The 15,147-nt window shown below is 48.3% G+C and overlaps 1 protein-coding gene across 1 annotated transcript in view; it reads left to right on the top strand.

Moving 5' to 3' along the window:
• LOC133358245 (potassium voltage-gated channel subfamily H member 8-like) overlaps positions 1-15,147 on the top strand; it is a 77,663-nt gene that overhangs the window by 16,794 nt on the left and 45,722 nt on the right. Inside the window, exons 3-6 of the mRNA XM_061576487.1 lie at positions 245-384; positions 2,522-2,615; positions 8,598-8,747; positions 13,331-13,488. Coding sequence (XP_061432471.1) covers positions 245-384; positions 2,522-2,615; positions 8,598-8,747; positions 13,331-13,488 — 542 coding nt within the window. The remainder of the gene's footprint in view (positions 1-244; positions 385-2,521; positions 2,616-8,597; positions 8,748-13,330; positions 13,489-15,147) is intronic.

Genomic DNA, 15,147 nt, shown 5'->3' with positions numbered 1-15,147 from the left:
ACATTCTTATTTGATTATTCTTCTATCTACGTGACTTTACCGTAAGACCCACAAAAAGGATCAAGATTCTCAGTCTGAACTTGCGAACCTTCACACCCTCTGATCACCGGGGCCCGTCAACCCCGTCTGAGCCGTGACGTGCGCTGGCCAGGCCCTGTTTGTGCGTTATGTGACCCCCCCCTGCCTCCGCTGCCCCCCCCCCACTGCCCCTCCCCACTGCCCCCCCCCTCCCCGCCCCCTCCAGAAGACGCTAGCCGGCGGAAGAAGCGGCGGGCGGTTCGCCCGGCGTTCATGTCAAGCCGGCGCAGAAGCCGCGCGGTGCTCTACCACCTGTCGGGCCACCTGCAGAACAAGGAGAGCAAAGGCAAGCTGAAGATCAACAACGTGAGTGTGGAGGCGTGGGGGGGGGGGGGGGGCTATGCACGGTGATTTACACCGTACAGGGTGGGGTGGGTGGGTGGGAAGGGGATTGTTGCAACCGCAGCGCTGTGATGGTTACGGCCGCTGGGAAGTTCGCGCTCCTTACGCACGCGCGAGCGAAGCGCTTGCCGCAGACGGACCGCGGTGACCTCGCTGATTGCGTCAAGGAGCGTTGGGCCATCACGGGAACTCTGGTCGTCCTTCCCCCCCCCGCACCTCCGATTAGCACGCCTGGCTACGTACGGTGCGAAAGAAGTTCAATATACATACATAGACTCACGCAGAGATCTATAGACTCACACACAGACCCATAGACTCACACAGAGACCCATAGAATCACGCAGAGACCCATAGACTCACACAGAGACCTATAGACTCATACAGAGACCCATACACTCACACAGAGACCCATAGACTCACACAGAGACCAATAGACTCACAGAGACCCATAGACTCACACAGAGACCCATAGACTCACACAGAGACCCATAGACTCACACAGAGACCCACAGACTCACACATAGACCCATAGACTCACACAGAGACCCTTATACTCACACAGAGACCCATAGACTCACACAGAGACCCATAGACTCACACAGAGACCCTTATACTCACACAGAGACCCACAGACTCACACATAGACCCACAGTTTGTTGTCTTCCCCCCGCACCTCCGATTAGCGCGGCTGGCTATGTACGGCGCGAAATAAGTTCAACATACGCACATTTAATTTGCAATCCAAAATAAAATAGTGGATGAAACGCCACCTCCCCCCCCTTCTGCACCTCGTCCCCACATCTGTCTATTCGTTGTTGTCTAAGCTATATTTACACGCAAGCCCGTCAACCGCACGGCAGCGGCGTTGGTTCAATAACAAGCAAACCGTGCACCGGCTTTCGACATCCGTCGCCTGAATCACCACTGGTGTTGTGTGTGTGTTGTGTGTGTGAGCCGCTCGGTGTTCGAAGGCACAGGGGATCTGTAAGAATGACAAATCCGCTCGATGCGCGCGCGCGTGTGTGTGTGTGTTATTTTATTTGTCGCTGTTCTTTCGGTAAAGTCACGTAGAATGGAAATAATAAACTAATAAAATACAACATAATAAATTAATTATTGTAGAATGGAAATAATAAAGTAATAAAAATGAAACATAATAAAATAATGACTTTACCGAAAGAACCAAGAAGATGAATCCCTGCAGTCACGAAAGCTTAAAATCGAAATTTGTTGCTGTTCTGTTTGGGTACATCCCACCCCCTCCCCTGCCACGTTCCCAATCGTCGCCCCTACGAGGGGAGGTAGGGAGCAGGGAGCCCAGTCCCCTTTGGCTGGTCCTTATCCCGAGGGCAGCTGGCCCCTGGGTTTATTGCTCGCAGGGAGGGAGCTGTGTGTGTGTGTGTTTTTCCCCATTCTGAATCTGGCTATTGTGTGTAAAAAAAAATAGATATACATGCCTGTCAAGCCCTTATCAGCACCCTACCTTATTACAGACCAATTCAGACAGCATTGGTCACCCGGGTCCCTTATACATCTCAACGTTCACCCTACAAAATCCCATCACAAGGGAGGAACACAAACAAATAGAAAAAAATGTTCGCCCGTATTGAAACGGCGGTACGTCGCATGGACCTGAAAACTCAATTTCCCTGTACAAGAATACGGGGTAAACCGTGATGGGTTCTTTCGCGCGCGCGAGAAAGAGACGCTCCGCGGAATTTTTTAAGGAGCGTTTCCCAGACTCGGAATCAGAATAATAATTTTGACTTGGAGGAATCCGATGAGCTGCAAAGCTCTTTCTCGCCGATGTCCAGTGGGCGGTCGGGTCAGCAGCTTCAGCAAGTTCTGCTTTATATTCTTGGGTTTTTTTCGGTAAAGTCACGTAGGTAAAAAAGAATTGAAATTAAAATTAATAAAAGTAAAATAAAATAAAAAATAAAATAAAAATCACGACGTTTCGGAGGCAACACAAGCTTCCGTCTTCAGGTGGAACCGTCACAACACGTTTGTTGCATCAAGTGAAAAAAAAAGAATATGAATCCTTGCGGTCACGAAAGCTTCAAATCTAGAATTAAGTTCTTTCTTTCTCCTTTCCGCGCAGAGGGTGCTACGCGAGCAGCTGGTGCTGCCGGAGTACAAGGTGGCGACGGTGCAGAAGTCCAGATTCATCTTGCTTCACTACGCCACCTTCAAGGGTAACCCAGCGCCTCACCAGCTCTGCCCCGAGGCCGACAGCGGCGCTAGTGGAGAGAGACGGAGAGAGACGGAGAGAGAGCGAACGAGCGGCACCTGCCAGGGAAAAAAACTTGACACGTTGGGCGGAGTATAGACTGGAGTGCGCTAGCCAATCAGACGCCAGCACGACCGCTAGCCCAAACAAACTAGCCAACCAGACGCTAGCTCTATCACGAGCCCTAACAGACTGGCCAATCACACGTTAACTAGACACTAGCTCTATCACTAGCCCTAACAGACTGGCCAATCACACGTTAACTAGACACTAGCTCTATCACTAGCCCTAACAGACTGGCCAATCACACGTTAACTAGACACTAGCTCTATTACTAGCCCTAACAGACTGGCCAATCACACGTTAACTAGACGCTAGCTCTATCACGAGCCCTAACAGACTGGCCAATCACACGTTAACTAGACACTAGCTCTATTACTAGCCCTAACAGACTGGCCAATCACACGTTAACTAGCCACTAGCTCTATCACTAGCCCTAAAAGACTGGCCAATCACACGTTAACTAGACACTAGCTCTATTACTAGCCCTAACAGACTGGCCAATCACACGTTAACTAGACACTAGCTCTATCACGAGCCCTAACAGACTGGCCAATCACACGTTAACTAGACACTAGCTCTATCACTAGCCCTAAAAGACTGGCCAATCACACGTTAACTAGACACGAGCTCTATCACTAGCCCTAACAGACTGGCCAATCACACGGTAACTAGACACTAGCTCTATCACGACCCCTAACAGACTGGCCAATCACACGTTAACTAGACGCTAGCTCTATCACGAGCCCTAACAGACTGGCCAATCACACGTTAACTAGACACTAGCTCTATCACGAGCCCTAACAGACTGGCCAATCACACGTTAACTAGACACTAGCGCTATCACTAGCCCTAACAGACTGGCCAATCACACGTTGACTAGACACTAGCTCTATCACTAGACCTAACAGACTAACCAATCACACGTTAACTAGACACGAGCTCTATCACTAGCCCTAACAGACTGGCCAATCACACGTTAACTAGACACGAGCGCTATCACGAGCCCTAACAGACTGGCCAATCACACGTTAACTAGACACTTGCGCTATCACTATTCCTAACAGCCGACCGGAGCATCCTCCTGTGCTTTGCTATTCTTATTTTTTTGTCTTCTTCCCTCGATCACTCGTATTCTTGACGCTTCTTGAAAAGACGTTCCAGGCTTGGGGAGATTCCATTGGGCGGTTCGCGCTGCCTGAAGTGAAGGTCATCTCTTTATGAGTGGTAAATTTAGCCAGCGGTTTAAATTGTAGCCAAGAGGCTAGAACCGTCAAGCGTTTAGTCAAACGCTCGCCGCGACTGAATGTTTGCCGTTGGGGGAGTGCGTTATTCTCCCCACCAATATTGTCAGGTCGGCCAATCGGTGACCTCGGTTAATCTTGTTATGTAGACACGGATAGCCAATTGACATACCGCGTCAACCCATTCGGTTTGCTCCGTATTCTGGTAAAGGGAAATTGAGTTTCCAGGTCCATACGGCGTACAGCCGTTTCAATGCGGGCAACAAAAATGTTTGTCTATTTGTTTGTGCTTCTCCATTGTGATGGGACTTTGTAGGATGAACGTTGAGATCTATAAGGGAACAGGGTTACCAATACGGTCTGAATTGGTCTGTAATAAGGGTTGACAGGTATGAAAAAAGCACCATGTTTGGTTCATATTCTTGGTTCTTTCGGTAAAGTCACGTAGGAGGGAAAAAAAATTATATTTATATTATTTTATTATTTCCCTTCTACGTGACTTTACCAAAAGAACCAAGAATATGAATCCCTGCAGTCACGAAAGCTTTAAATCAAAATTGACCATGTTGGGTGTTTCTCAGTGCACTGCTTTAACAGCGTTACCAAATAATTGTCGTCGGAATCTTCGTTCACACTCGTTAATTTAATTTTGTCTCGTCAGTCAGCCACGTGTTGGTCTTTGGTACGAAGCCATAGTCTCGTGGTGATGGCGGTGACGGTGGTGATTGTAGTTGTGGTGGTGGTGGGGAGCGGTAGTGTAGCTGTTAGCGTGCTGCACTACGAACCCGGCAACCCGAGTTCAATTCCAGCCCACAGCCAACCTCAGTGACGTGAAATAGAAACCGGTTCCTGGGCCTCCCCTAGGTCTACTCCAGCCTCAAATGAGTACCTGGTGCGGTGTGGAAACATCGTCACTGGCGGTCGGGCGTGGTGCTGGCCACCCACTCCGTCGTGTGCCGTTCCGGCCTTCATAGATGCTACTTGCTAACAGCACTTGCCCCAACAGTCTGTCAATGTTATACGGGGGATCTTTGTTGTTTGTTGGTGGTCGTGGTGTTGGTGCGCAGTCATGGTCTGGTGGTGCTGGTGGTGGTGGTGCTGGTGGTGCTGGTGGTACTGGTGCTGGTGGTGCTGGTGGTGATGGTGGTGCTGGTGGTACTGGTGGTGCTGGTGCTGGTGGTGCTGGTGGTGCTGGTGTTGGTGGTGGTGGTGCTGGTGCTGCTGGTGATGCTGGTGCTGGTGGTGCTGGTGGTGCTGGTGGTGGTGGTGCTGCTGGTGGTGGTGCTGGTGGTGCTGGTGGTGCTGGTGGTACTGGTGCTGGTGGTGATGATGGTGGTGCTGGTGGTACTGGTGCTGGTGGTGCTGGTGGTGGTGATGGTGGTGCTGGTGGTGATGGTGGTGGTGGTGCTGGTGGTGGTGCTGGTGGTGGTGGTGATGGTGGTGGTGGTGTTGGTGGTGCTGGTGGTGATGCTGGTGGTGGTGCTGGTGGTGCTGGTGGTGGTGCTGGTGGTGATGCTGGTGCTGGTGGTGCTGGTGGTGCTGGTGGTGGTGCTGGTGGTGGTGGTGCTGGTGGTGGTGCTGGTGGTGCTGGTGGTACTGGTGGTGCTGATGGTGCTGGTGGTGGTGGTGCTGCTGGTGGTGGTGGTGCTGGTGGTGCTTGTGGTGATGCTGGTGGTGCTGGTGGTGCTAGTGGTGGTGCTGGTGGTGCTGGTGGTGGTGGTGCTGGTGGTGCTAGTAGTGGTGCTGGTGCTGGTGGGGGTGCTGGTGGTGCTGGTGGTGGTGCTGGTGGTGGTGGTGGTGGTGCTGGTGGTGGTGGTGATGGTGCTGCTGGTGGTGCTGCTGGTGGTGCTGGTGGTGCTGGTGGTGGTGGTGCTGGTGGTGCTGGTGGTGCTGGTGGTGGTGGTGGTGGTGCTGGTGGTGGTGGTGCTGGTGGTGCTGGTGGTGCTGGTGGTGGTGCTGGTGGTGGTGGTTCTGGTGGTGCTGGTGGTGCTGGTGGTGGTGCTGGTGGTGGTGGTGCTGGTGGTGCTGGTGGTGCTGGTGGTGGTGCTGGTGGTGCTGGTGGTGGTGCTGGTGATGCTGGTGGTATTCGGGGGGTAAGAAGTCAAAGTCTTCATCACGATTGGTGAACTTCATCCTCTGGCGGCCACCGTCGGCTAAAATAAACCAAAACGCTTCGCTGACGAATATTTTTTTGGTGCTAATTTCAATCAACGGAAATTAACACCCCGATCCTCACACGTGACGGCAGGTTCTCAGAAACACAGGCGGAATGATAATGAGGTCGGTCTTATTTTTAACTCGACTAGAAAAGTGCCCAAAAAGGATTTCCTTTTAGTGCACCAACGTAGCAACCAAGTACATGAGAATGCCTATAATGAACCGCTGTGCGGGACCCATTTTCAAGATAAATTCGTGGTCGGTGCGGCAAATGCCTGCTCCGCTTAGGAAAAAAGATATACTCCATATAACACTCGACTCATTTGTCAATCACACACCGTGGCTCGTAAAGGAAAAAAAAGATATATAAAAGGTGACATTTTGAGCTAGTGCCCTTATTCATAGCACACGTATAGGGGAGGCATTTCTGTCAGAGGGGCCTATGAAAGCCTCTCTATGCGTACGATAAGATAGATAAAAGAACTGATTGAGGTTAAATGAAGGGGTGAGACTGGCTAGGGTTAGGAAACGTAACACGATTGTGCCAAACCGTTCCTAGTTCAGCACACCGGTTGTGTGTTGGAGAGTAAACCCACTACAACATTTACGATTATAGTGTATAGTGTAGTGTATAGTGTAGTATACTAGTTCAGCACACACCGGTTGTGTGTTGGAGAGTAAACCCACTACAACATTTATAATTATAGTGTATAGTGTAGTGTATAGTGTAGTGTATAGTGTAGTGTATAGTGTAGTTTACTAGTCCAGCACACCGGTTGTGTGTTGGAGAGTAAACCCACTACGACATTTACAATTCTAGTGTCGTGTATAGTGTAGTGTATAGTGTAGTGTATAGTAGTGTAGTGTATAGTAGTGTAGTGTATAGTAGTGTAGTGTATAGTGTAGTGTATAGTGTAGTACACTAGTTCAGCACACCGGTTGTGCGTTGGAGAGTAAACCCACGACGACATTGACAATTCGAGTGGCGTGACGTTTCGCCGGTATAATCACAACAACAACCAGCATCATCAGGAGGACAGCCAGAGTTGTGGAGTAATGCTCGTTGCGGTGTGATGGGGTTCAACACCACGTGACGGATCGAGACGCGCCAGTCGGGCCTGCTCCAGATGTCTCCCTCTCAACATGGAGAGGGAGAATGAATAAGTGAAGTTGACGAGAACAGTAACCGTGCTAGTAGCGATACAAGAGTGACAAGGAGGTGATGAGTGACCGGAATGATATTAGCGCTGGACCGTCAGTCAACCCAAATGTCGAGTGGTGGCGCAGTGGTTAGCGCACTGCACTGTGGACTTGGTAGCCTGAGTTTGATTCCCGGCCACGCTAACATCGGTGACAAGCGCGGTATGTGAACTGGTCCTTGGCACTCACCACAAAGACAAAAGATCCCCCAGTATAGCCTTCAACAGACTGTTGTGGAAAGTGCTGTTAGCGAGAACCTGTGAAGGCCTGCACGGCACGCGAGGGGGTGGGTGGCTAGCACCACGCCCGGCCGCCTTTGTCTCCCCAGTGGCGGTGATGTTTACTACACACCGCACCCATCCCAGCAACTTTTCCCGGGCCTTTATCCAGCAGTGGATTAACAGCAACAAACATCTATGAAGAACATTAAAGGCATACAATACGATGCTTGCTTCTGTTTTTCATCGAATCTCAAATCGGAGCAATTGCTTGATTTCTCGTTCCTTCTGGAACACGTGGTCTGCCTGGTGGATAATTGCAGAAATCCGCGACTGATAAACGAGGGCACATTTTTTGTTTTTTATTCACGATCAACATTATTGAATTGACAAAAACAAATGAGAGAAGCCACCCACCTGCCGTGACACATCACGACGCATTAATTGAATTGCTAAAAAAAAGAATATATTCTGACAAATAATTATTTGCCGCGACTGCAGAGGCGGGGGCGAGGGCCAATCTGCGACAGGTGAACTGCACGAATCGAAAGGGAAGATGAACACAAACACATATAGACGGTTCAGCATATAAAAGCGTTAGGGTGAGCGGTGGTGCAGTGGTTAGCGCTTTGCTGCGCTACGAACCTGGGGACCTGGGTTCGATTCCCGCTCATGGCCAACACCAGTGACGTGAATAAGAACCGGTTCCTGGGCCTCCCCTAGGTCGACTCAGCCTCAAACGAGTACCTGGTGCGGTGTGTAGTAAACATCGCCACTGGGGAGACAAAGGCGTCCGGGCGCGGTGCTGGCCACCCACCCCCTTGTGGTGCCGTGCCGGCCTTCATAGGTGCTCGCCAACAGCACTTGCCCCTACGGTCCGTTACAGGCTATACGGGATGGGATCTTTGTCTTTATCTTTGCAGCTGGCGTTGACCGCGGGGCAGGTCGAGACGTAGGCAGGACAACGGTGCAAACATGGCACAGAGAATCGTCCCGCGAACGCGTCTCGAGTAACGCCGCGAATTGTGTATCGTCTCTCCCCTCCACCACCCGACCCGCCCGTCTCAGCCGGCTGGGACTGGCTGACCTTGCTGGCGACATTCTACGTGGCTCTCACGGTGCCCTACAACGTCTGCTTCGTGGGGAAGGAGGACAAGCCCGTGCCGTCACGCATCACCATCGTCAGCGACATCGCCGTCGAATTCCTCTTCATCACGGGTCCGTTGATGCACTTCGACCCCCCCCTTCTCCCATCACCCCCATCGCCTCCCGAATACCGCGTTGTTGCTGCTGCTACTGCTGCTCGGTTACTTTACACCCCCCCCCCCCCTCTCTCCACTCATGGCTGTCGGACCATAGCGGTTCATGGCCCCGAATTCACGCGCAGGGAGATTTGCAGGTCCATACGGCGAGCAGCCGTTTCAATACGGGGCCACAAGAACAACAACAGCAACAAATCTATGTTGACTTATTTGTTTGTGTGTTTCACTCTTGTGGATGGGACTTTGGAGGATGAACGTTGAGATTGATAAGGGGCACGGGGTGACCAATAAGGTCTGAGTTGGTCTGTAATAAGGTAGGGCACTGATAAGGGGTTGACAGGTATGAACTATACACTACACTACTGTACACTATTATACACTACACTATACACTAATATACACTACACTCATCTACACTACCATACAATACACTGTTATACACTACACTACTATACCCTACATTACACACTACACGCCCATACCTGTCAACCCATACGATTTAACCCGTATTCTTGTCCAGGCAAATTGAGTTTTCAGGTCCAGCCGTTTCGATAGGGCAACAAAAATGTGGTCTAATTTGTGTTTTTCCCCTTGTGATGGGATGAACGTTGAGATTTATAATGGAATGGGGTGACCAGTAAGGTCTGACTTGGCATGTAACAAGGTAGGGCACTGCTAAGGGGTTGATAGGTATGTAATAGTGTAGTGTATAGTGTAGTGTATAGTGTAGTGTATAATAGAGTAAGTGTATAGTGACTTTGTAGGATGAACGTTGAGATGTATAAGTGACACGGGGTGAGATCTGAATTGGTCTGTAACAAGGTAGGACACTGATAAGGGGTTGACAGCTATGGCTGTGACCTTACCGCCTGAATGTCAAATTGTAGGTGGTGAGATGTTAACTACCTCGCCTGGTATGCAGCAGGCCGGGGTTCCGATCCCGACCCCTGATGCCCTCTGTATGTTTGAGTTTGCGTTGTATCACCATCTCCCCGTGGGTCGCGTGGATTTTTTTAATTTCTCCAGGTCCTCCGGTTTTTCCCTCCACATTTTTGAATCAAGGTGCGTTTAGACTATTTAGATAATGTTGCCGCTATAAATGTCCAAATGAAAGGCCACTTTGTTGAGCTATCATTTGTGGCCAGGTCGCTTTTTGAACAATAAGTTATTAAGTTAATAGCTCAGTGAGCTTGGTCTGGTGGATGGTTTAGTGATGTATTTGTTTGTGTTTGGGTGATTTGTTGACCTTTCTTGGACTTTGCGCTGCTATCGTGTGTTGTACTGTTTGTTGTTGTAACGTGTTTACACGCCCCAACTGGACATCTGTGATAACGAGCTTCATAGTTGTTCGGATTCTTCCAGTATAAATACATGTTCTGTCTTCTTGGTTCTGTCGGTAAAGTCACGTAGAAGGGAAATAATAAAATAAAAAAATAAAACATAATTAAATACAATTCTCACGACGTTTCGGCCACAACAAAAGCAGCCGTCCTCAGGTGAAGAACAGGTCTGTCGGAAAGACAGCGTCTGAATGAACACCACCATGTTTGGAAGCGTATATTTAAGCTGGGTTGGAGGGGGAAGAGCGCCTTGACAAAGGAATTTGATTACGATTTTTTCCCTTTAACCCTTTCTAGAAACACTTAAGAGATATGTTTTTGCATTAACCACACGTACTCGTGGCAAAACATTCAAACAAACGTGCTCTGATAATAATAATATCATTTGCGTTGTCTTTGAAACTCGATTGGCCGACGCCAGAGACAGTCTTCTTCATGGCCTAGTCTCACCCACAAGTGTGAGACGACCAAAAAGTCAAACAGTAGAAAGGCAAAGCGAGTATCAAAGCATCAAAAGCTCAGGTTGAGCAGTCATACCTATCCGGCACAGAAAAAAGGTCCCAAAGATATACCTGCCGGTTTTATCGCCAGAAAGGATAAAAGCCTCTTCTTGCTTTTTAAATCCTTTATATTAAGTTCACTTGCTTGCTTGCTTGCGCGCTTACGACCGTGCAAATCTTTCAGTCGTTTTTTTTTAACCCACTTCCCGTGATCCAATCGAGCTGACATTTTGCACACAGACTCGTTGTGCGTGACAATTTATTTTGGTGAAAATTTTTTTGCAAATTTTCCACTTTTTAGGAAACACATTTTTTTCATATTTTATTTAATATACCAATGTGATAAAAATGAAACTCTTACTCAAGAAAAACAAATGAATAATAAAATAAAACCGATGCCACGCATATAAAGGATTTATAGTGAAAAACTTTGTTTTTACGGGTTAATTGTTTCGGCAATCTGGCCCTGGGTTGTCGACATCATTTCTGTCGGCACCAGCACAAAAGAAGGCTATTTACACATCGCGTGCGCCTCTTAGCCCACCCGGCCATAAGTGCATATGCAGCGAACCCGAATTTGGCATTCATATGGAAATGCTGTCATTTAACACAGACACGCAATGATAATTAAATATATAAAAGATACCAAATATTTTGGGCCAAAGCAAGATTCGTACACAGTTCAAATTCACATGTTTGGCACAATGGACTTGCAATCCAGGGAGAGGGGTGGGGGCGTTGCTAACAATAGTGCAACATCTTCTTGGTTCTTTCGGCAAAGTCACGTAGAAGGGAAATAATAAAATAATATTCTATTATTTATTGTTTTATTTTTATTATTTTATTATTTCCCTTCTACGTGACTTTACTGAAAGAACCAAGAAGATGAATCCCTGCAGTCACGAAAGCTTTAAATCGAATTTGTATTATATTTAATTATGTTTTATTTTTATTATTTTATTATTTAAATCGAAAAATAGTGCAAAAGTTTTACAAATGCCCCCCCCCCTCTCATGGCCACCACCTCCTCCTCCCTCCTCTGTCCACACGTGCAGAAATAAACGGGTTCACCACGCAGAAGGGCAGAGCAGCGATTGAGGTCAAAGAAGAAGATCCAGTTCATGTGTGCTGGGTAAAGTGTCGGCACGAACCATATCTATCCAAAGACGCCTGGTCAGTGTGTAAGAGTTGAGATAGGCCGCAAAAATAACCTCGAGAAAAGCGGGTCTGAACCTTTACTGCAGCCTGCACCATACTATTACTCTTAGTTGTTTCGGTAAAGTCACGTAGGTAAAATTTGTTTTATTAAAATTAATAAAAATAAAATAATAAAAATCACGACGTTTCGGAGGCAACACAAGTCTCTGTCATCAGGTGGGACCGTCACAGCCAGATTTGCTGCATCAAGTGAGGCAGGGATTCAAGATGCAAGTTCTTAAATACAAGCTGAGGGGGGGGGGAGCTTATCAGAATGTGGTAGCCAATGTATGGAACGTATTGGAAGGGGGAAGGTCGGGGCTCAAGTTCAAGTTCATGTATTAGGTGTAGCCCTGTGAGCCATTCGGCTCTTGAATCGGGTGCAACCGCAACAAACAAAAAACAAAAACACGAACAAAAAACATCTTAAAGTGAATATGTGACTAAGTGCAAACAGAAAATCCAAGAAAAGACAGCAGAATATTGCAGAAAAAAAAAACACCGTACACCAACGCTGTGTGCAAAAATCCCAGTGGGATGCAAGTCAAAAGCCACTCCACAACAGCAGGCGTATCAATCGGAGTATTATCATTTTTCAATGCACCTTCAAGATCAGCACACTAAAAGCCTGCACCACTTTGGTCCTCAGAAAGAGCATCTCGCATCGAGAGCTTCTAGCGCACGGGTTCTCAGCCAGGGGTACGCATACCCCTTGCGGGGGTTACATGGGCAATGTCCCACGGGGAAACGGGAGGTGATTTATCGATGTGAGAAATGAAATCATGCACGAAAGTCATTGGTGAACAATCGCGTACGAATCTGCCAATGTAAAATAAAACGGCGATAAAATGTAAAAACATACGGTAACCGAGAAAAGCATAAAAAACATTTATAAACTCACAGATTGTAAACAATGTGGTTTCCAAGGGTAACCAGAAAACGCGAACAAATACCATCACACGTGCAGAGTGTTCGTTTAAAAAAAAATCTATTATCTTGCGGTTACTTAGCTAAGTTAGGATATACCTCGCAAAATGGACAATCGGTTAAATTATTGATATTCCTTGTTCATACATTTATTTCTCAGGACCACGTTGGGCCAGCTTGTGTTGCAATCGAAACGTCGTATGCTATTATTTAATTTATTATTTTATCTTTATACGGTGACTTTACCGAAAAAACCAAAGAATAATTCCTGCAGTCACGAAAGCTCCAAAATTAAGATTCAGCCAAGGGGGTTACTCGGTTGAAACTAAAATCAGCAACGGTGGGGTACAGGAGTAGCCAAACATAGTTCAGAACCAATGCCCTAGGGGGGCTATTTAACGATCCTTTAAGCGTCGGCACTTCTTCCTGCAGTGGCGTACAAAGTGGAGGAATCCGATAAGCTATAAAGATCTTTTTCACAGATTCCCAGCAAGCAAGCATGCAACTGCAGGGCTGCGCCTTTAACCTGCTAATCCGTCGTGACGACACGTTGCCATGCGTGTGTCCCCCTGCAGACATCATCCTGAATTTCCGCACCACGTTTGTCAGCAAGTCCGGCCAAGTGGTGTACGACTCACGGCTCATCTGCATGCACTACTCCACCACGTGGTTCTTCATCGATCTCATCGCAGCCCTGCCCTTCGACCTTCTCTTCGCGCTCAACATCACCGTGGTAAGGCCTCCCCGAGGCTTGCAACGGGCCTTCGAGCGAACCTGCGCCGAGGGAGGGGAGGGATGTGGGGGTGTGAAGAAGGAACGTGCCCGCCAACTAAAGCCATTATGTAACGAGAGAGAGAGCACTCGCCCACGAGGGTGTTCTTGTTCGATTTGAAGCTTTCGTGACTGCAGGGATTCATCTTCTTGGTTATTTCGGTAAAGTCACGTAGATGGAAAATAATAAAATAATAAAAATAAAATATTAAATAATTATCACGACGTTTCGGTCACAACGCAAGCAGCCGTCCTCAGGTGGAGAACAGGTCCTCGACAGGTCCTCGACAGACCTGTTCTCCACCTGAGGATGGCTGCTTGCGTTGTAGCGAAACGTCGTGAGAATGATTTTATTATGTTTTATTTTTATTATTTTATTATTTTCCTTCTGCGTGACTTTACCGAAAGATCCAAGAATATGAATCCCTGCAGTCACGAAAGCTTTAAATCGAAAAGTTGTAATACTTTTTATTGAAAGCTTTCGTGACTGCAGGGATTCATATTATTGGTTCTTTCGGTAAAGTCACGTAGAAGGGAAATAATAACATAATACATGTAAAAAAAATTGTAAAAAAAAAGTTTTCCTCTCTCGCGGTCAGTCCCGAAGAGGGGGCCTGCCGCTCCTGATTTGTTCGGCATTTTCTCGCCACGCATCGCCTCTCAACGCGCTGTTTAAATGATGACGGCGGTGAAAATTTGTCCACGTTAAATAATGCGGGCGGGTACAAATCGGGTAATAGCGCCGTTAAACAACGTACAGCGTGCGTTTACGTGTGTCCATGTATGCATTATGAATTAGGTGCGTACGCATTTTTTTCAGACGCTGATTTCACTCGGGCAGATACGCCCTGTGCGCAAACCTGCACACGCAACACAATTCTCACGGGACACTTTCTCGGGGTCGCATTCTCTCACGACCCCGCGCTGTGTTTGCGCTCTTTTCGCCCTGCGGAATCAATGTTGACGGTGGCACCAAGAAGCTCTCTGCGCGGCAGAGGCAACTGCATTTGAAGTGATACTGAAAATGCATACTGCTAGTAACCTCCTGGTTACACCAGCCCACAGGGGATTATTGTGTCCGTCGGGGAGGGAGGGGCTGGGTGGGGAGGGGCTGGGTGGGGAGGGTGGAGAGGGGCTGGGTGGGGAGGGTGGGGTAGGGCTGGGTGGGGAGGGGAGGGTGGGGAGGGGCTGGGTGGGGAGGGTGGAGAGGGGCTGGGTGGGGGGTGGGAGGGGTGGGGCTGGATGGGGAGGGGAGGTGCTGGTCACCCCGTGGTGCCCTTATAAAACTCAACGTTTAACCTACTCACGCCGGCTTGTGCCCGCCCTCACAGTCGGGCATATTTGCGGAATACACCACGCCGCCGTTGACCCTGCAGGCCATTGACCGAGCAACCCAACGTTACTACCAGCTCCCTCCGCAGGAGAATGTGATTTTTTTTTTACCGAAAAGTTGAAATTTGCTCTCTTGCGAATTTTTTTTTAAATGTCCCCTCCAACATACGAGAACAGTGGACGAAATGAAAAGTTTGCCAAAAACAGGAGGCATCTGTTGTGTTGTCCGCAGCGTTTCGGAACGCCTAGCCCATAAATGTTATTTGCGCGCACCCACAATTCATAATTA

The sequence above is a fragment of the Lethenteron reissneri genome, chromosome 61 (assembly GCF_015708825.2).
Source record: "Lethenteron reissneri isolate LAM-NWPU_2019-01 chromosome 61, ASM1570882v1, whole genome shotgun sequence".
NCBI lineage: Eukaryota > Metazoa > Chordata > Hyperoartia > Petromyzontiformes > Petromyzontidae > Lethenteron > Lethenteron reissneri.
The sequence above is the reverse complement of the archived record's forward strand: the minus strand, read 5'-3'. Positions and strand labels throughout refer to the sequence as shown.